The sequence below is a fragment of the Hyla sarda genome, chromosome 1 (assembly GCF_029499605.1).
Source record: "Hyla sarda isolate aHylSar1 chromosome 1, aHylSar1.hap1, whole genome shotgun sequence".
Taxonomy (NCBI): domain Eukaryota; kingdom Metazoa; phylum Chordata; class Amphibia; order Anura; family Hylidae; genus Hyla; species Hyla sarda.
This window is the reverse complement of record NC_079189.1, coordinates 470,303,392-470,326,590: the sequence shown is the minus strand read 5'-3', so window position 1 is coordinate 470,326,590 and position 23,199 is coordinate 470,303,392. Positions and strand designations below refer to the sequence as shown.

The 23,199-nt window shown below is 44.5% G+C and overlaps 1 protein-coding gene across 2 annotated transcripts in view; it reads right to left on the bottom strand.

The window, feature by feature from the left end:
• WSCD2 (WSC domain containing 2) overlaps positions 1 to 23,199 on the bottom strand; it is a 448,279-nt gene that overhangs the window by 96,768 nt on the left and 328,312 nt on the right. For both annotated transcript variants that reach the window (XM_056536750.1, XM_056536758.1), the window contains one exon: positions 6,560 to 6,760. In XM_056536750.1, coding sequence (XP_056392725.1) covers positions 6,560 to 6,760 — 201 coding nt within the window. The remainder of the gene's footprint in view (positions 1 to 6,559; positions 6,761 to 23,199) is intronic.

Genomic DNA, 23,199 nt, shown 5'->3' with positions numbered 1-23,199 from the left:
ACACCAGGAGGGACTTTACCTGCCTCCACAGGGACGCGGTGACAGCAATGGAGCGACATCCAGGGCAGCGGTGACGGGTCCGGAGCGGCGGGGACACATGAGTATTACCTCCTATACCAGTGGTCTTCAACCTGCGGACCTACAGCTGTTGCAAAACTACAACTCCCAGAATACCCGGACAGCCAACGGCTGTCCGGGCATGCTGGGAGTTGTAGTTTTGCAACAGCTGGAGGTCGGCAGGTTGAAGATCACTGTTGGGTTCATAATCTTTTTTTTCTAGATTTTGGACCTTTAAAATAGGGTGCGTCTTATATGCCGGTGCGTCCTATAGGGCGAAAAATACGGTAATTTATTTTTTTGCTTTAAATGGGTTATCCAGAAAAAAAGGACTATTTACTAAATGGGCCAAAGCTGTGTGATTAAAACAAACAAAAACTACACTACATTCGCTCCCCTGCAGCATCATTATTAATAAATACTAAGTTCCATCGGCAGCAATAAATGCCTATTGCAGGACACTACCATAGCATCAATAACATTGTGAAGGCATACTCGGGAGTGGACCGTGACTCGTTTCATTTCGTGTTCTCTTACCATTATTTTGGTACAAGTTTATCTTGGTTTCATGTTCCCAAAGAATTGTGCTTTAGAACTAAGAAGTTTTTATATGTTTTCTAAGTATAATCTAGCCTTTTTTGTTTGAAGTGCTACCGGTATTGTGAATCTTGAGATAAATATTCTGTATTCACCTTCCTGAGGGTTTCTCCTGATGGCAGACTTTGCTGATAGGCCTACTGTTCGGAGCCTCCTTGAGAGTCTTCTTGATTTGATGTTGTGAAAGATTTTTCTTTTACCAAGGAAAACAATTTGCAACAATCCACTTTAGTTGTCCTTTGTGTTCTTCCAGGTCTTTTAGTGTTGCTGATCTTGCCACCGCAATCTTTCCTTTTAAGAACGTACTAAATTGTTAATCTGGCCGCTCCTAGATTTTCTATTATTTTTCTCATAACTTTGATTTTAATTTTTTTTCAGGTTTATGACTGAGGCCCCCATGAAGCTCAAAGAAATAAATGAAACCATGAAACCTTTTTTGGTTTATGTATTGAGAGTTCTCATGAGCAGCTAAATAATCCAGATCTTTAATACAGTGGTCCCTCAAGTTACAAAAATAATTTGGTTCCAGGACGACCATTGTAAGTTGAAACCATTGTATGTTGAGTCTTTGGGGATTTTTGTTGCAACCCCCCCCTCTCCTCATAAACCTTATTATCATATGCAAAATAATCATTACCTATTTATTGCTCTACTTACAGTATCATATTTATATCCTCTGTTGTGCATCCTAACATTTAGTCAGGTTCTTTTAAGTATATCTTCATTTATAAACAAGCGAATTGCCCCTTAAATATACACTGCTTCCGTTACTACGGACGCCGCTGTCAGATTCAGCAACGCCCTCTGTAGTCGTCAGAGAGGGCGTTGCGCAATGACGCGGCGCCGGCCGGAAACAGGATATGACGACAGACGCCGGCATGGTCTCAGTGAGCGCTAAGCAGCCGTCAGAGACAGACGGCTCCCCGCCAACGCGGGTTCAGTGCGCTCATCTGAGAACCACTAACCGGACGTGTGGTTACAGGAGTGTGAGTATGATAGCTGGTGCGATGCGCACTGCTTGTATTGCAGGTACTAGCATCTCCCATATTGATTGGGACCTTGTATCTTCATTATAGGTATCCGGGCAAACACTTGGAAACTGTGAATATGTGTCTTTTCTCTAGGTATTTATATTGATACTATGAATGGCCAGTAACTATGGAATACGGATGGCACATTGAAATCTTTTTCTATGTTTATGCTTTACTTACAGGTTGCCCTGAAGGATGACTGACCTCCTGTTATGATAAGCCACACTATGGCAATAGGGATTTACACTATATATCGGGTGTTTCCCTATTGGATGAGCTAAAATAATTAAGGGATATACACTGTGTATCGGGTGTTTCCCTATGAATTAAACTATCTTGTTTTATACTCTATTGATATTCTGTCATATAGCAGTAATACTATCTATTGCATACTGTATACATTTCCCCTGAGGAAGCCACGTAGTGGCAGAAACGCGTTGGGTGGTCTTTGGCAATAGTTATGCTTCTCCTTTATCGTAAATCCACATTACGTGTGGTAACTGCTATCTGTGTTGCTTTACTATTTGGGCACTTATTCTTTATCACAAGGTGTGGTGCATTTTAGAGTATTATATTAAAAGCTATGTTTTATAAGGTTTTTCCCCCTCTCAACATCGAGAATTAGGTATTTCGAGTTGATTCTTTGATACATTTTTACCGGGAATTTGGGCCCTTGCAGGCTCATTTATATGCAACTGTTGCAAATCTTTTCCATTGTATGTTGAGACCAGAACTCTATGGAAACCTGGTAATTGGTCCTGAAGCCACTAAAATGTCATTCAAAAATAGGAAAAAGTGAGGATTAAAGATAAATAAGTAGATAACTAATACAGATAAACCAAATCCTCACACATAAAAGTAATAAAGATCTGCTGGGAGCTGTAATCACTGTCTATTTCAGTGTCACCCAAACAGGGTGCCTCCAGCTGTGGCAATACTACAACTCCCAGCATGCCCGGACAGCCGATGGCTGTCCGGGCATGCTGGGAGTTGTAGTTTTGCAACAGCTGGAGGCACCCTCTTTGGGAAACACTGGTCTATGTAGAGGACAGGAGCTTTTTCAGGGTCCTGTACAGACCACACAGTGTCCTAAAAAAAGGAAAATGGAGTCGCCCTCACATGGTGTCCAAAGGAGCAGCTAACCCTGGCACAGGTAAAGAGTACAGAACATGTAATACCTCCCTGTACTGTAGGGGGCGCTACCAGACACCAGTCAGTGCATACACTTCAGTAATACAGGGGTTTTACCAGTGAAATATCCATTCTGATTGGTCTGCCATTGACACGTTTCGCAGATCCCATAGCATTGTATGTTGAGTCTCGTTTCAAGTTAGAAAAGACCATTGTATGTTGAAACTATTGTATATTGAGGCCATTGTAAGTTGAGGGATCACTGTATGTTATGTCATATCAGCCAATGCTGAGAGAGTGAAAAATAGAATGGACTATGTAAAAACGGTTTTAATGTAATATGTTTGTTAACCCCATGTTTCTTAACATATATTTCACATTAATGACTTTGTTTGCAAGTTGTGTTATTTTGTAAATACTGTAAGACCGGACTGTAACGTGAGCCACAACATGTGCAGGGCTTCCGGCAATGATTTCATGTCTCTTTTGGACTTTTCCTTGCATTACAAGTATCCAAGATCTTCTTGAAGACTATTCTGCATCTTTACCGTTCTTTTAGCATTCAAGAGGAAGTCCTGAACGCAGTATCTCCAGCTTTCCCATAGAGATGCACTGAGGGGGCGTGTTGGCCACACTTTCGTACGATGGTTAACACACCATTCATGCAGAGAGTCAGGGGGCGGCGGGAGATTGAAGGGAGTCTTGCAGATAGGGGATACGTTTTGATACTGTATAACTCCTTTAAACCTTTTTTGTAGTTATATGTCACTCTGAACACTATTTTTTTTTACAGCTATTGTCATTGCATTTGTTTAATTTGAAGTGACCTTAAAGGAAACAGCTTTTTACTATTTCATAATGATGTATTGCCTTCATTTGGTGGATGAGTTAGCAGTGTCAGTCAGAAGGGAGCGTGATGTACTGTATTCATCAACAAGCGATGCTGCTTGGACAATATCTATATTTAGCTAATTCGGTGCATTTATAACTATAAAATACTCATTGCTGCAATGCATCTCAAATTCTCTGTCCACATAAAAAACAATCTGCTAAGTCTACAACATGAATATTGTGGCTATTGGCGTAATGAGTGCACAGTGATGGATGACTATCTTGACTGTGTTGCTGTATTTCTATTGACAGTGTGATGAATTATTTTTGTTTACACATTCCCCAGTTTCACATCATAGATACGTAATATAAAACAACTGCATCAGATCTATTGTATGCAATACATTTAGACTCCATAAGTTTGTGAAGTTATCTGATATTAGTGTGTCAATTATTATTATAATATGTAAAGCATAACAGACTTTGATGCCATCATATATTATATTGTAAGTACTGTAAAAGGACTAACATGTTTTAGAAGGTTAACTATAACTACCTCATTAGGAATTGTGTCTTTAAAATGGGGGAGGGGGTGGAGCAGATGGAAAAAAAGACTGGTTACCAAAATGTTCTCTCTTTTATAAAGGACTCCTCATATTAGTACATTACATCCATTTGAGTTCAATGAGCACCCTGTAAATCTGTATTCACTATATAAAACATACATTTATTACATTCTCATAGACATTCCTGCAGATTACATGGATTGCTTGGGGTCCCAGAAGAAGCAAAACCTGTGACCAGCTATGAACAAAAGGGGATTGTAAGAAGCAAAAACCTCCATTTTCTTTGGTATATCTATATTATATGATAAGCAAGCCCAATTTTTCCTTCCTAATCCTTGTTGTGGAGGAAAATCAACAGAGAAAGCTTTTGACTTCATATCCCGTCCTCATATATTGTTGTCATATCCCAACCCCATATCTCGACCTCCTATCCCGACCTCCTATCCCGTCCTCCTATCCCGTTCTCCTGTCCCGTCCTCCTATCTCGACCTCCTATCTTGACCTCCTATCCCGACCTCCTTTCCTGTCCTCATATCTCGACCTCCTATCCCGACCTACTATCCCGACCTACTATCTCATCCTCATATTCCGTCCTCCTATCCCAACCTCCTTTCCCAACCTCCTATCCCGACCTCCTATCCCGACCTCCCATTCCGTCCTCATATCCCGACCTGTAATATGTGTACCAGATATTGAAATATTTCCAGCCTTATGGAAGTTATGTGAGAACGTATATTTCCCATTGATTTGCATGGAACTTTAAACAAAAACCCTGACCCTCACAAATGGGGGTAGTTAAGGGTTAAATTAACTATCCTATATTTTAAAAGGACATATAAGTAACATGTGACTAAGTATTATCGAAATATCTCCAGCCGTTTGGAAGTTATGCAGTAACATATATTTCCCATTGACTTGTATGGGACTTTAAACAAAAACCCCGACCCTGGTAAATGGGGGTGAGTAAGGGTTAAATTACCTATCCTATGTTTGTTGTTGACATATAAGTAACATGTGTGCCAAGTTTCATGTTAATATCTTTAGCCGTTTGGACGTGATGCTTGAACATACACACATACATACAGACACACATTGAGTTTTATATATATATAGACTAGCTGAGTACCCGGCGTTGCCCGGTTTTTCCTTCTTAATCCTTTTTGGGGAGGAAAATAAACAAAGGAGGAAGCTTTTGACTTCATATCTCGTCCTCATATATTGTTGTCATATCCCAACCCCATATCCCGACCTCCTATCCCGACCTCCTATCCCGTCATCATATCCCGTCATCATATCCCGTCATCATATCCCGTCATCATATCCTGACCTCCTATCCCGACCTCCTAACCCAGCCTCCTATCCCGTCCTCCTATCTCGACCTCCTAACTCGACCTCCTATCCTGACCTCCTATCCCGACCTCCTATCCCGACCCGTAATATGTGTACCAGTTATTGAAATATCTCCAGCCGTACGGAAGTTATGTGAGAACATACAGTTCCCATTGATTTGCATGGGACTTTAAACAAAAACCCCAACCCTCACAAATGGGGGTAGTTAAGGGTTAAATTAACTATCCTATATTTTAAGTGGACATATAAGTAACATGTGACCAAGTATTATCAAAATATCTCCAGCCGTTTGGAAGTTATGCAGTAACATATATTTCCCATTGACTTGTATGGGACTTTAAACATAAACCCCGCCCCTGGCAAATGGGGGTGTGTAAGGGTTAAATCACCTATCCTATGTTTGTTGTTGACATATAAGTAACATGTGTGCCTAGTTTCGTGTTAATATCTTTAGCCGTTTGGACGTGATGCTGGAACATACATACACACATACATACACACACACACACACGTTGAGTTTTATATATATAGATTAGCCACAGTAGAGAGTGTCTAGAAAAATATCTCGTTCTGGAGGAGCCAGTACATTTGACTAATGTGAATGGTAGAAATCCGTGTACAGGGCTGCTGAATATGCTGCAACACGATTGGAAGAATATAGATGATTTCATTCATTGGTTACTGTATAATGCTTTGGTGGAATTAAACTTACTTCCAGATGCCTTTAGTTTACAGTGGAGGACTCGGTTTCTCATCTTGTGATCTGACTATTCGACTCTAACCATCATAGTTCAGCAGACATTAAAACCATTCGGATAAGGTGCCAAAGCAATCTATGGTGTTGGTAACATTAAGAGTTCTTTTTTTATTCCCATTAGGAAAAAAGATGAATTTGTGACAATTCTGAAGGTATTCCCCTCATAAGTAAGGACGGAATATGTATGGCTGTCTGTATTGCTGTGTATTCTCAGCATTAATAGAAAAAAGAAATCATACCTTTTCCCTTCCAATGAGCCTGTGATGCAAAACCAATATGTCCACCATATTTCCTGTTGAATTCTGCCATTAATGCTTTGTATGGATTCCGAATAAGCAAAACAGCAGCGTCAAAAGCCTCAATCTCCTTTCTTCCACTTTCATGAGTCTTTATACAAACAGTGCGTCCATTTCTCCAATGGTCTCTCTCCCCTTTAAAGCCTGCACAATATACACACACACAAAAAAAAAAAAAACACAATACACACACACAAAAAAAAAACAAAAAAAAAAAAAAACACAATTTTGTCAAATTACAAAATGTAAAATTGCTCTAATGGCAGATAATGCCACATTACAGTATTCAAGTACTTGATTACTATACTTATCATGTATTATGTATGTATACATTTATATATTACTTGATTACTATACTAAATTATGTATGATGTACTGTATACTGTTATAAATTACTAGATTACTAATATATATATATATATATATATATATATATATATATATATATATATATATGTAACAGTGATACAAACCTTACTTTGCCTCTGGAAAATGACATACAGTGAAGTGATATAGTTTTATATAAACAGAAGTGACAGGCTCTGGGTTCTGTTTATTTATTTATTTATTTTTTATGGATTTAAATGCATAACATATCCGAACAGAGCCTATGGAAAGCAACACAGGCATATTTGGCTATATATACAGTGTTTCGAGTATTCTAATAGCAAAGTATAACATACTATGATGGAGGTACTCCTTTAAAATAAAATTAGGTAATGCAGATAACCTAAAAAACTGTTCAACAGACAATGCTTAACTCAACGGAAGGTTCAATACGATATGCTGTGCGAGATCACCCAATGAATTCCAAGTCTTTCATTCAAGAAGGGCTCATAGCTGGAGGGCATGGAGATCCAAACAAAGAACAGATTATGGTACATCCTTCTTGTAAAATGTGGTTTTGTTTTTTTCAATAATTCACTTTGGACAATGCATTCAAAATACCTATTTGTTTAGAAGCATAATCCTTTAAGGGTACTCAAGTAGAAAACAAATGTTTTCAAATCATTTGGTGCCAGAAAGTTATACAGACTTGTAAATTACTTCTATTTAAAAATATTAATCCTTCCAGTACTTATCAGCTGCTGTATACTACAGAGGAAGTTGTGTAATTATTTCCAGTCTGACCACAGTGCTTTCTGCTGACACCTATGTCCATGTCAGGAACTGTACAGAGTAGAAGCAAATCCCTATAGCATATTTCTCGTGCTCCAGACAGTTCCTGGCACGGACAGATGTGTCAGCATACAACCGCTGATAAGTACTGCAAGACTTAAGATTTTTAAATAAAAGTAATGTACAAATCCGTATAACTTTCTAAAACCAATTGATAAAAAAAAATAATAATAATTCTACCGGAATACCCTTTTAATCACACAATCATGCCGTGATCAAGGACTACAGTCTGAAATGCGTATGAATTGTTAATGCATTTTACCTATATATGTACTTCATAGATTATAAAATAAAGCTACATTTTTCAAGAAGGAAATGCCGGTCTCCACTCCAGTTTTTGTTGCTTCTATATTCACTTATAATTGTTTAATCAAGTAAAGTTCTACCTTTGTTTTCATTAAACCATTTTGTATTTTTCTAAGTTCTTTTCTGTCCAGACAGTGTTTGACTATATTTTTTGCTTGATGGACTAATATTTTTGTTACCAAGGGGAGCAGGGAATTTATTGTATTTGTTTTTCAAGCTTATTTTCTACATATCCATTTAAACTAGAAATGAAATTGTGCTGACAGATTCCAATTCTATATCAATGACCCAAAGTCGTTACTGAGAAAGAGAGAGGAGAACTATGAGCAGATAAACAAACAATCCTTAAGCAAATGATTCTAGCCAGGGGAAACATAAGATGTAAGTAGCTGTATTACATCAATTATGGATGTGTAATTTGTTTTTCTGAGTTATGCCAGGCAGCAGAGTTACATGGTGGCTAATCTAATAGTTGCCTGGATACATTGCTGCTTAGTCAAATGAGTATAAAAGGCCCAGAAAACACACTGAATGCTGCTTGACATTTGTAAAGTACAAGGAAATATTTCTAATCATAATCTTGTTGTGTATTAGGGAGAATGATGGAAGGGCTGGAAATGAATAAGTCTAATCAAGGCTGAAGATTCCTTGGAAGATTGCAGGTAAATATCTTTGAGAAGAACAAGTTCTGCATATTCTTCTGATTGATTGTAAAGGGGATCATATTAGTTCAGCCTGAGTAGTACAGTACGGCCTGACACCACATGTCTTTCTCCATGAAGTGCTACACACCATCCATAGGTAATGCAGTGTTGCTTTGGAATTGGTCTATAATCACAAAGTTTTTTAGTTTAAAAAAATGCCTTTATTTGCAGTGATTTTACAGAGAAGGCAACAATTGATCATTTTTATTCACACACTGCCTCCCACATGCTTACATTCCCTGCTCCCCCACTGCCCCAATGAGTGTTGAACTGCTGTGCCACTTACCAGTTTGGCTTTAGGCCAAACTTGGGAGCAGAGTCTAAGTACTCCCCTGGTTTTCACCCTTTATTCCACTCCAGGATGCAGAAGCTGGCTTTGGCTGCAGAGGAGATACCGGGTAGCTAAAGCAAGAGCAGTCACAGTTAAGTGGAAACTGTCCAGACAAGCCAGAATGCCCCGATGCCAAGCACGAAGGATATAGGCAGGAGAGGCGAGCTGATGCTGTAGATGCCAAGAGCACAGCAAATAGAGTCTGTTGTAGCAGAGCTAAGTTGGTGTTTTATGCAGAGCTGAGTAGCTCAGAAGCAGCCAGGTGGTGTTAGCTCTCTCAGAATACAGAGGCCTAGTTGGAAATTCAGACAATAGATAGGTGGGCAGCAAGGTACAGGAGGATCAGGAAAAAACTCTGAACAATGCAGACAAACGCCCATACTGTACTAATTTTCCATGTTGCTCAGGTATCAGCTGGTATCATTACCGTTTGCCTGCATTCAACCACCGCTCCTATACCGTATTATAACCATCCACACGGCCGAACGCATCCCAGGGCACATCATGAGGGTATCAGGAATCCACTCAGTATGAAGACATTACGATCGAGCCAGCTGCCCAGCCATGCCAGTCTGCAGTACGGAACCCAGTCACAGCAGGGCTACCATCCCGGGACTTCGAATACCAGCAATACAAGCGTTGTGGTGAGTGGTGCAGAGCACCAAACATCAACAAGATACAACTTATCTTCTGTGGATTACTGTAAAAAACTTTTCTCATTCGCAATACAGTGAATAAGAGGTTGTATAACTGTTCAAAAACTGGTTACAATCTAAGTATAAAACTAATATTGTGAAATCAGGTGGCTGCTATACGGACAATTTTATATGCACTTTGTATTTATTTACTTATCTATAAATGTTTTTATTCTATTGTATATGGTTAATATATATTACCGTATATACTCGAGTATAAGCCGAGTTTTTCAGCACGATTTTTCGTGCTGAAAACACCCCCCTCGGCTTATACTCGAGTGAACTCCCCCACCCGCAGTGGTCTTCAACCTGCGGACTTCCAGAGGTTTCAAAACTACAACTCCCAGCAAGCCAGGGCAGCCATCGGCTGTCCGGGCTTGCTGGGAGTTGTAGTTTTGAAACCTCCGGAGGTCCGCAGGTTGAAGACCACTGCGGCCTTCAACATCATCCAGCCCCCTCTCACCCCCTTTAGTTCTGTACAGTACTTACCTCCGCTCGGCGCTGGTCCGGTCCTGCAGGGCTGTCCGGTAAGGAGGTGGTCCGGTGAGGAGCTGGTCCGGGCTGCTATCTTCACCGGGGAGGCCTCTTCTAAGCGCTTCGGGCCCGGCCTCAGAATAGTCACGTTGCCTTGACAACGACGCAGATACGTCGTTGTCAAGGCAACGGCTCTATTCCGGGCCGGAAGCGCGGAGAAGAGGCGCCCCCGGTGAAGATAGCAGCCCGGACCACCTCCTCACCGGACCACCTCCTTACCGGACAGCCCTGCAGGACCGGACCAGCGCCGAGCGGAGGTAAGTACTGTACAGAACTAAAGGGGGTGAGAGGGGGCTGGATGATGTTGAAGGCCGCAGTGGTCTTCAACCTGCGGACCTCCGGAGGTTTCAAAACTACAACTCCCAGCAAGCCCGGACAGCCGATGGCTGCCCGGGCTTGCTGGGAGTTGTAGTTTTGAAACCTCTGGAGGTCCGCATGTTGAAGGCCGCAGTGGTCTTCAACCTGCGGACCTCCGGAGGTTTCAAAACTACAACTCCCAGCAAGCCCGGACAGCCGATGGCTGCCCGGGCTTGCTGGGAGTTGTAGTTTTGAAACCTCTGGAGGTCCGCAGGTTGAAGACCACTGAGGGCGAATGATGAGAAGAGGATGATGAAGGGGGGGGGGGGTGGGGATGATGAAGGGGGGTGGGGATGATGAAGGGGGGGGTGTGGGATGATTACAAGGGGATGATGAAGGGGGGATGTGTGGGATGATAAGGGGATGTGTGGGATGATGACAAGGGGATGATGAAGGGGGGATGTGTGGGATGATGACAAGGGGATGATGAAGGGGGGATGTGTGGGATAAGGGGATGTGTGGGATGATGACAAGGGGATGATGAAGGGGGGATGTGTGGGATAAGGGGATGTGTGGGATGATGACAAGGGGATGATGAAGGGGGGGATGTGTGGGATGATGACAAGGGGATGATGAAGGGGGGATGTGTGGGATAAGGGGATGTGTGGGATGATGACAAGGGGATGATGAAGGGGGGATGTGTGGGATGATGACAAGGGGATGATGAAGGGGGGATGTGTGGGATGATAAGGGGATGTGTGGGATGATGACAAGGGGATGATGAAGGGGGGATGTGTGGGATGATAAGGGGATGTGTGGGATGATGACAAGGGGATGATGAACGGGGGATGTGTGGGATGATGACAAGGGGATGATGAGGATGTTAATGACGGGTCTGGATGATGACAGGGGGGATGAGGTATTTCCCACCCTAGGCTTATACTCGAGTCAATAACTTTTCCTGGGATTTTGGGTTGAAATTAGGGGTCTCGGCTTATACTCGGGTCGGCTTATACTCGAGTATATACGGTAGTCCACAGCAAGGGCCCTGCTTGGACTATTTTTACCATTTTAAACTATAATAAACATTAATTGATTATACAACTAGTCTGTCACACACACACATATATATATACATAGTGACGATCCGTCTTGGGGATTAGCTCTGGGATCGTCCTGGACCATGCCACAGGATGCGCTTCTTCTCAATAAACCAGCAAACAAACGTTTATAATGCAAATCTGGCACCAGTTTTATTAGACAGGTTGCAGGGAAAGAAATAAACAAAAAGCAGGAACAAACAAAATCCTAGACCGTCTGGTCACTGACTAAACAGATCAGCTTGTCCTGACTAACAACCGCTGAGCTTCCCTCAGCCGGTTAAACATATGTCCCCTGCAACCTTCTACTCACAATGTCACTCTCTTTGAGCCCCTCATGGCTCGGGCTGTGTACTCCTCAGCAGGCTCTGTCTCTTCCCTACAGCCCACATGCTGTCTCCTAGGAAGAGCCCACATTAGACTGAGTCTCCATCTCATATACACTTCCCTTCCTTCCTGCCTCATTACTTAAGAAGCAGGTGAGAGCTTCTGCAGGGTGAGCCAAGGAAATACACCCTTTCCTTGCCACACTGCCACATATCCCCCCCCCCTTTGCTCAGACCACCGGGAAGGAGCACATGTATTTGAAAGGCAGAAACCATCTGCCTTTCCTTTCTCTTGGACAACTTTTGTCCCACAGTCTCTGAAGTCCTTGACTTTTTTCTTCCGGACTTTAACCAGCCACCAACTGCAAGTCTCTCGGTCACACCTCTCCAGTACCAGGTTCTTCACCCTGTTGTGGGCAGGGTTCTTGAAATTAAGGAGTGAGAGGACTGATGCATTGAACCTTTGTCTTCTTCTTGCTTGCCGGACCTCTGCCTCTGCTTCAGAGAATCTTTCGGCCTCAGTGGCTTCACCAACCACTGTCTTGTTCTCTGTACCATCAGGGGACCTCTGACACGGGTCCATCTCAGTTTCAACTTTAGAAGACTTCCCACCTGGTTTCACCTCAGTCTTGACTTCAGTGGATTTCTCACATGGTTTCACCTCATCCCTTCCAGCTTTCTCTTCAGGGTCACCAGCTTCCTCAGGTTTGGCTTCAGAGTCTTTGGCTACTTCAGATTCTTGTGTAGAATCAGCTTCTACTACTGTAGCTTCTTCAGGCTTACTCTTCTCTTCACCTGTAGCGTCAGTTGTGCCATTCTCTTTACTCACAGCTTTTGAGGTTGACTCTGGTTTAGCTTCTGCTTCAGAGGATTTCTCTGCCTCAGCATTACCTTCAGAATTTTTGGTCTGCTCAGGTTCAGAGGATTTCCCACCTCTCTTCTCCTTAGTCTCCACTTCAGAGGATTTCCCACCAGGTTTCAGCTCAGTCCTAGCTTCAGGGGACTTCTTACAGGACTTCACCTCAATCTTAGCTTTAGAGGACTTTTTGGCATTCAGAGAAAGCATAACTGTATCCTGTAACTTCGGCCCCAGAAGCCTTTCTTGAGCCAATTCCGCCATATCTTGGTCTCTGCTCTCTTTTAGGACTTCCTGGTCCTCTTCCTTTTTCTCACATTCTCGCAGCTTACACTGGAGCTTAGCGGACTTCATCCTCTCACTGTAAAGCAACTCTGTCAAGTCCCTGACAGTATCTTCCGAAGACAGCAATTGTTTCATTAATTGTTCATTGTCCGCCAGCACAGCCACCTGCTCGTAGAGTTGCGCTCCCAGCAAAACCAAGGCAGCTACGTGGGACCTTCTGCACTTTTCATTCTGTGCTTCCAGGCTCTCTTTTAAGATCTTCATGTCATCTTCCAGCTTTATATATTTCAGCTGCTCACTCTTGAGCTTTGTGGAGATCATCTTTTCACTGTCCAGCAACTGTTTCTTGGACTTCACTAACTCATTGATAGATTTTCCACTCTCACCAATCTGTTGAGATAGATCTGAGATCTCCTGTTGCAAGTTCTTGTTTTCATGTTTCAGAGTCTCAACTTGTTCCAGGGCCTCCTCACACTGCCCACGGAGCAAGACATTGTCATGACGAGCAGATTGAAGAGCATGTGCAAGGGCATTCTTCACCTTGACTTCCTCCTCAAGTTGTCTCTTAGCTTTAGAGACACTCTCCAGATTGCTGGCAAGAGCTTCAGCTTCCATCTTCATTTCATTCTTCCCTTTTTCTATTTTTTTCCATGGCTACCAGGCTAGCCTTGTGATCACTCTGCAGAGCCTGATATGCACCATGTAGAAGACTCATTTCTTCTTCCTGGAATGACATCCGCTTGGCCAGACTCTGCACTTCACTCTCCTTGCTGGTCACAAGACCCTGGGAGTGGGACAGTTCATCCTGCAGACAAACTCACTTCTGTGGTGCTCCATGACTTTTTCCAGCTGAAGCCTTACTTCTAGCTCTTTTTTAAAGTCAGCAAGTGATTTGTCCCTCTGCTCTGTCAAGCGATGTACCTCTTTTTCTTTCTCCAACAACTTCACAGAAACCATCTGCAGGGTTTCTTCCAGATTCTGGATCTGCTCCAGTTTTTTCCCAAGGCCAGCTCGTCTTTTCCGAGACCTTTTACTGACAGCAGTCTCCTCACTCTCGCTGTTAGACCTTGAGACATCCTCTGGTCCTCTGTCAGACACACGACCCAGCTCTTCTCCATCTCTAGATGAAGTCTCCCCCTTTTCCGGGGTTGCGGCCACTTGTGCCTCATTATTATCATCCACAACAGGTGCCACTGACACCTGGCACTCTTCCTCTCCCACCACGTTGGCAACTCTGGAGACTCTCGCTAAACACTCCCATCGGACCGGAAATCCCTTGGCGGTAAGTTTATTGCCCCTAGCAACAACTTCAATGGCTCTTGGCACCAGCGAGTCAGGGAGATTCCTGATCAGTTCCTCTGAACTGTCTCTCGGCTTCTTGGCAGACTTTTCTTTTGTCTTGTCACAGTCTCCTTCACTTAGGACTCTGTCTGTGACCGTAAGTGCAGCCCCCAGCTCCACTGGTACTCTTTTCTGGAGTTTTGGTTTTTCCACAGCCATCTCTGGAACTTCTATTCCAGTCACCACTTTAACTTGACTCGCGGACTGTTCTTCAGCTCCCCTAGTGGTCTGGCACACTCCCACCTGACATATACCTAGGGTCTGCTGACACTCCCTGTCCTCAGCTGAGTTACTGTCCCCTGCTATGTGGTGAAAACCAAGTGTTGTGAAACTATCAGGTGTTCCTGCTCTAGTCACCTGACTATCTTCCCACAACTGCTGAAAAAACGGAAAATCCTTCCCCAGCACTACTTCATACTCTAAGGTAGGCTCTATTGCAACCTTGTGACTTATGGTACCATAGGGAGTAGAAATACACACATTAACTGTTTTATAACCCCAAATACCGGCTTGTATAGACACTATAGCGGGGTCTGGCTTTCTGCAGCTGGTCTTTACCAGACTTATTATACATTTTGGATCTAACAAAACAGTCATCTTTTTACCTTCTATTTCCAGCTCACACAGGTTTTCTTTTGTCCTGCGAGAGGTGGGAATAGAACTCTTTACATCAGAACACATTAACATAAGTGTTTCAAGAAAAACATTATCAGCCTGCATGGGTTCACAATATACAGCACCATTCACACAGTCCAGTAGAGACCCCCCAGTCCTCACTCCTTCCGGAACCTTTGTGTGCGAACTCTCAGGTGCACTCTCAGCATCCCACAGCTGCCAGAAATACGGAAAGTCTCTGCCCAGAACAATTTCCACTGTAAGTTCCGCACATACCTCCATCATATGGCTTACTGTCCCAAAACATGTATCAAAGGTAATTTGAACAGTCTTACCGGGCTCCGGGCAGGACTTCACAAATGGAATTATTTCTGGCATAATCCGAGATACAGTCTGGTAACAATCCAAGTCCACCCACAGTGGGATTCCGCCAACCGACAACTCACGGGACCTCGGCTTCTTCTTGGCGTCCATCGGTTGTGGCCCACGTCGGTTGCTCCCAGCAACAGCCTTTCGAGGTTGTCCCATTTTCTTGAAAAAAATTCTCGATCCGTTGCCCCTAGCAATGCTCCTCCACAGACACCAAACTGTGCTTGAACTCCTCTGCTGGGCTCCTCCGACTTGCAATCTTGCAGGGGGTTGCTCCTAGCAACAGCTCCTCTCCAACTCGCTTGTTGGTTGCCCTTGGCAACGGGTTGCCCACATCCTCCACCAAAATGTGACGATCCGTCTTGGGGATTAGCTCTGGGATCGTCCTGGACCACGCCACAGGATGCGCTTCTTCTCAATAAACCAGCAAACAAACGTATATAATGCAAATCTGGCACCAGTTTTATTAGACAGGTTGCAGGGAAAGAAATAAACAAAAAGCAGGAACAAACAAAATCCTAGACCGTCTTGTCACTGACTAAACAGATCAGCTTGTCCTGACTAACAACCGCTGAGCTTCCCTCAGCCGGTTAAACATATGTCCCCTGCAACCTTCTACTCACAATGTCACTCTCTTTGAGCCCCTCATAGCTCAGGCTGTGTACTCCTCAGCAGCCTCTGTCTCTTCCCTACAGCCCACATGCTGTCTTCTTGGAAGAGCCCCCATTACACTGAGTATTCATCTCATACACTTCCCTTCCTTCCTGCCTCATTACTTAAGAAGCAGGTGAGAGCTTCTGCAGGGTGAGCCAAGGAAATACACCCTCTCCTTGCCACACTGCCACAATATATATATATATATATATATATATATATATATATATAATCTTCAGGTCTGTAGCATATTTTGCAATTTTTTGTACCATTTAAATTTGCCCTACACATTTCCCAGTCATATATCAGATTTCCATGGAAATGTTATTAGCATAAAGGTGTGCATGGCTAAGGATAAATATTAATGATGTAATGTATTGTCGATTGGCTCCGTTAGTGGTTCATGCACCAAAATTTATAATACTCTTTCTAACAGTGCTCCTGGACAAAATTAGAATGTTGTACTTATTGTAGTATATACAATATACAGATATAGGATGAAGTTGGGCAAAATATCTGCTTTTGGCTATTTTAGCCAACTTTAGTGTGACAAATAGAGATGAGTGAATCGAAGCTGACGAACCCGAATTTGTTACGAATTTCATGAAATATTCGATTAGCAACGAATGCGAATATCGCCGTGATTCTATCATATCAATCGCTTCATTAAACTCCATTTACTGCGTTCCAGGCTCCAGGGCATCTTAAATGGCGGATCCACATGTCAGTACATGGGGCAAGGAACGCCTTAGCGGAGGAGGCAGGAATAATTTTTCAGCGCAATTCTGTGTCTTTGTTCCACAACAAATCATCTGCTGGTTATACTAGTCTGTAGTCGGTATAATACACAGCAGTCCATTCCTAATAGTCTTTGACAGAGTGCAATTTTGTGTTTAGTACACAGCTTTTTTGATGTGAAGTGAAAATGTTTTTTTTTTTTAAGGGTACTGTATCACATTTTTCTGACCTCATAAGTGCATACCACATACATACATCTAAGTAGTGTACTATTTTTTACCTGTTAATCTGTCAAGGGCCAATATACTGTGAAAGGACAGTCAAAAGTACACACCTGCTGCTGTTGTAGACAAATACTGTTTTAAGTGTAGTAAAGCGTATTGTAATCCCCTCATGTACGCACAAAGTATGTCAGGCAGAGAAGTGCCAGGATGTGCACAGAGGAGTGGCAGAGGCCTAAATTCATCAGGCAGAGGTCACAGCAGAATAGGGGCGAGTGGCAGCAGAAGTCGCAGCGAGAGCCCTGAGCTCCTGGTATCAGTTAGCGGTCGCGTCCCGACCAGCAACCCATCTGCCGTCAATGATTGGTTAACACGGTCATCCACTTCATCACAAGTTCGTTACGAATTTCATGAAATATTTGATTAGCAACAAATGCAAATATTGCCACAATTCTATTGCATCAATTGCTTCATTAAATTCCATTTACTGCGGTCCAGGCTCCAGGGCATCTTAAATGGGGGGATTCACATGTCAGTACATGGGGCAAGGAACGCTGGGAAGGCGGGAAGGCAAGGTGGGAAGAGAAGTATGTGGGATGACCCTGAATAACATGCAGGATGTAGCCTATCATTAGCCAGTCACCCCTGTGATGTCACAGCCCTAGCTATTCGGCAGCCATTTTGTGGCTTGTCATATAATGTATTACACTGCATACAGATAGGACGGACATCGCTGTGTGTGTTATACTGAAAGGCTAATTCCAGCAGCGTTTTTGTAGACAAATACTGTTTTAAGTGTAGTAAAGCGTATTGTAATCCCCTCATATACGCACAAAGTATGTCAGGCAGAGAAGTGCCAGGATGTGCACAGAGGAGTGGCAGAGGCCTAAATTCATCAGGCAGAGGTTACAGCAGACTAGGGGCGAGTGGCAGCAGGAGTCGCAGCGAGAGCCCTGAGCTCCTGGTATCAGTTAGCGGTCGTGTCCCGACCAGCAACCCATCTGCCGTCATTGATTGGTTAACACGGTCATCCACTTCATCACAAGTGACATCTGACACCCCCAGTCAACAGTCGTTGGGTTTCTCAGACACAACCCTCAGTTGGCATGGCCCTGGAGTAGTCCCTATCCTCCCATTGCCTCTGTCCTATGCTGTTCCCTCCCCTACAGAAGTATCTTATGCTGTGGGTTCAGCTCCACTATTCAGTGAGGACAATCTAATAAAGGACAGTCAGCAGCTACTGCCCAGCCAACAAGTGGAAGAGACATCCGGACTTCCTCCGCTAGGTGTGCAAGTAGTGATGAGGAGAGTGACGTGAGAGGCAGTGTTTCCAGGGTTCAGGGTCCTGAAGCAGACACTGTTGAGGAACCTGAGGAGGACATCAGTGACGTGTAGACATTTGTTGATGATAATGAAGCCGATCTCAATTGGGAGCCGGGTGCAGAAGGGGCTTCATCATCATCAGGAGAAGAGAGTTGCAGGTTGGCCGTGAGGCAGCAGCTGAGCCAGCAAGGTGGTGGCATGGTTGGCAGTCAGCATAGTGGCAGAAGTGAAAATTCTGGAGCCAAACTTGCTTCGCGGTGGTCTACCTTCCCGGGAGGTAGTGGTACAGGGGTTCCTGGAGACAGTGTCAGTAGCAGTCAATTAGTACGGACTGTTGGTGGGAAAATCAGCTACTTGAGGGTGTGGCAGTTTTTCATCAGGCATCCGGAGGAGGTTCACATAGCCACATGCAAGACATGTCGGCCAGGGTCCCAATGTTGGCACCACGACCCCGCGTCAACATATGCTTCGCCACCATAATGCGGCCTGGGAGAGCCGTAGCTCCGATGTAGTGGTCCAGCCTTCTGCATCACCCAGTGGCACGCCGCTCTCTCTTTCAGCCAGCCAAGGCTTCACCACCTCTGCCGAAGGGAGCTGTGTGTCGTACCCTCCTTCTGTAGCTCCAGATGCTCCTGCTCCTCCTACTTTTAGTCAGTCATTCCTCCAACAATCCATCGGCGAAGCCATGTCTAAGAGACAACAGTATGCGCCCACTCATCCAATGGCTCAGATGCTGAATGTGCTCCTGTCCAAGTTGCTGGTGCTGCAGTCCCTCCCTTTTCAAGTGGTGGACTATGCACCTTTCAGAGAACTGATGGCCCGTGCCATGCCAAGGTAAAGAGTGCCAAGCTGTTATTTCTTTGCAAAGGAGGCAGTACCAGCCCTGCACAATTTTGTGGAAGAGAAGGTGGGCCAGTACTTGGGCCTGTCGGTGTGTACCAAAGTGCGCAGCAGTGTCGACGTCTGGAGCTGTAACTATTGTAAGGGACAATACATGTCCTTTATGGCTCACTGGGTGAATGGGTTCCTGCAAAGCCACAACACGAACTTGGACAGGTCATGCCGCTTCCTCCTCCACGCTCTCAGCCCGTTGGTCCTGTGACAGTATACGACTCCGCCTCCTCATCTTCCACCCTGTCCTCAGCCTCCACTGTCCAAACAAGTCTCAGTGGCCCTTCAGCATACCATGTGTGCAGGGCACGGCGGTGTCCTGCTGTTCTTCACATGGTTTGCCTTGGCGAACGGAGTCACACAGGGGAGGAACTGCTAAAAGTCATTTGTAAAGAAATCAGAGTATGGCTTACTCCACGTAAACTGGAAATGGGAACCATAGTGACTAACAACAGGAAGAACATCTTGCATGCACGGCGACTGAGAAGGCTGGGCCATGCGTCTTACATGGCACGTGTTCAATCTGGTTGTGAAGTGTTCCCCCCATTTCCAAGACATCCTGACAATGGGAAGGAAACTTTGCATGCACTTCAGCCACTCGTACACCGCAAAGCACACCCTCCTTGAGCTGCAGCGTCAGAACGGTATCCCCCAACATAGTCTGATTTGTGACGTTGCCACATGTTGGAATTAAACCCTCAATATGTTGGAACGATTGTACGCACAGAGAAAAGCCTTCAACGATTTCTTGATGATCCAAGCGGATAGGGGTACTCCCCAGTGTTACTTCAATGTGAACCAGGGGCAGCTCATACGTGACACCTGCTGTTTGCTCAGGCCCTTTGAGGAAGCCACATTATTTGTAAGTCGCCAAGATTACGGGATGAACGACGCCATTCTACTGCTTCATTTCTTACAACAGGTGTTGGAAATGATGGCTGGTCAGGGCACTGGAGAAGTGGCACCTACATCTCACGGCCAGATGAGACCCATGGTGGCTGAACTGGAGGAGGAGGAGGGGTGGAGGGGCACAGTGGAGCACAGTTTAGGTTTCGCCAAATGGGCGGTTTTTCTAGTCATCTGAAAGGAGAGGAGGATCAGGAGCAGCCAGAGGAGCTAGAGGGTTATGAGGAAGGTGAGACAGAGGACCCAGACACACCGTGGCAGTATGCAGTAGAGATGGAGGCAGGGAGTCCCACCGAATTACTTGCACAAATGGTACGATGCATGCTCACTTTCTTGCTGAATTGTCATCATTTGGCAGCGGGATCACTTCTGGATCTCCACCTTATTGGTCCCTCGCTACCACCACAAAATAGGGGTCTTTTTTACACCCACTGAGAGGGAGGACAAAGTGACCTACTACAGAGGCATCCTATGTAGTCAGTTGGCCGATGCCCATGGGCGCCATCGTCTATCCTCTTGCAGCTCTGAATCGGGGGGCTCCCTGCACTCACCTGCCACTGCCATGGCTGCTGGAGAGAGGTGGGGTGGCAGGAGCAGTACCAGCTCCATCAGCAGCAGCCTGAGTCTACAGTCGCTGATGAGTAGCTTTCTTCACCCGCATAGTGAAGCAACTCATCAGCAGCAGGTACACCTGGACCAGGACCTGAACCAGCAGGTGGTGGCATACCATGACATGCCCATGCTAACACACCTTGAAGATCCACTGGATTTCTGGGCAGCCAAACTTGATTTGTGGCCGCAACGAGAGGAGTTTGCCCTTGAAAAGCTGTCCTGCCCGGCAAGAAGTGTGCCATCAGAGCGGGTGTTTAGTGCGGCGGGGACCATACTCACCCCTCGGAAAACTTGTCTGTCCACGAAAAATGTGGAGAGACTAACCTTTGTGAAGATTAATCAGGCATGGATCATTCAGGATTTCCAACCACCAATTCCTGAGGCATCAGATTAGATTGACCATGGTGCCACACTAACACTTTACAAATATGGATAGTGCAAAACACTTAAGATGCTACTCCCCAGTTACAAACATTCCTCAGTATCAGACCTTTTTTCACCCACCTTTATCACCGGGTACTGGTATTGTCACCCACCACACCACTCTGTCACCGGGTCACTTTCAGGACTCCTGATGCTGCTGCTGCCACCTCCAGACTGTCTCATTCAGCCACTATATGGTCTCTTCACATGCTTCAGCCAACTCCAGGCTGTGCCATTCAGCCACTATATGGTATCCTCATGCTTCAGCCACCTCCAGGCTGTTCCATTCAGCCACTATAAGTTCTCTTCATGCTGCCACAAACTCCAGGCTGAGCCATTCAGCCACTATAGGGTCTCTTCATGCTTCAGCCACCTCCAGGCTGCGCCATTCAGACACTATATGGTCTCCTTATGCTTCAGCCACCTCCAGGCTGTGCCATTCAGCCACTATATGGTCTCTTCATGCTGCCACAAACTCCAGGCTGTGCAATTCAGCCACTATATCGTCCCTTCATGCTGCCACAAACTACAGGCTGTGCCATTCAGCCACAATGTGGCATTCTCATGCTTCAGCCACCTCCAGGCTTTGCCAATTAGACACTATATGGTCTACCCATGCTGCCACAAACTCCAGGCAGTCATTCAGCCACTAAATGGTCTCCTTATACTGATGCCACCTCCAGGCTCTGTCATTGTGCTGCCATGTGACATGTGACTCCTTGTTATATTTGTTCCTTTGTACCCACACGCCGGTGCCTGGGACACTAAAACTTGGGAGTTAAAATGTCAATTAAAAAATCCTCAATTTTAATTTAAAAATATTACATTTCTATTTAAAATTCTTAAATTTCAATGGTCTCCTCCTGCTTCTGCCAACTCCAGGCTGTGCCATTCAGACATTATATGGTCTCCTCATGCTTCAGCCACCTCCAGGCTATGTCATTCAGCCAATATATGGTTTACTGATGCAGCTGGGCCTGGGCCTAAAAAATTTTTTATGGTAGTACTAGCTACCATAAATCTTCAATTAAAATTTCAAAATTCATCTTTTAATCTTAGGGATTGTGAAGCCCTAGTGTCTACTCATGCGGCCGCCAACTCCAGTCTGTGCCATTCAGACACTATATGGTCTCCTCATGCTTCAGCCGCCACCACCAGGCTGTGCCATTCAGACACTATATGGTCTCCCCATGCTGCCACAAACTCCAGGCATTCATCGGCCACTATATGGTCTCCTCATACTGATGCCATCTCCAGGCTCCATCAGTGTGCTGCCATGTGATATGTGACTCCTGGTTATATTTGGTTCTTTGTACCCACATGCCGGGGCCCGGGACACTAAAATTTGGGAGTTAAAATTTAAATTTGAAAATCCTCCATTTCAATTTAAAAATCTTACATTTCTATTAAAAAAATCTTACATTTCAATGGTCTCCTCATGCTTCTGCCAACTCCAGACTATATCATTCAGACACTATATGGTCTCCTCATGCTTCAGCCACCTCCAGGCTGTGTCATTCAGACATTATAGGGTTTACTGATGCTGCTTGGGTTGGGCCTGGGCCTAAAAATGTTAGCTACCATAAATCTTCAGTTTAAATTTCAAAATTAATCTTTTAATCTTAGAAATTGTGAAGCCCTAGTGTCTATTCATGCTGCTGCCAGCTCCAAGCTGTGTCATTCAGCAACTTTATAGTCTCCTCATGCTGCCAAGACCTCCACGCTATGTCATTCAGCAACTATATGGTCTCCTCATGCTGCCAACATCTCCATGCTGTGTCATTCAGCCACTATATGGTCTCCTCATGCTGCTAAGACCTCCACGCTATGTCATTCAGCAACTATATGGTCTCCTCATGCTGCCAACATCTCCATGC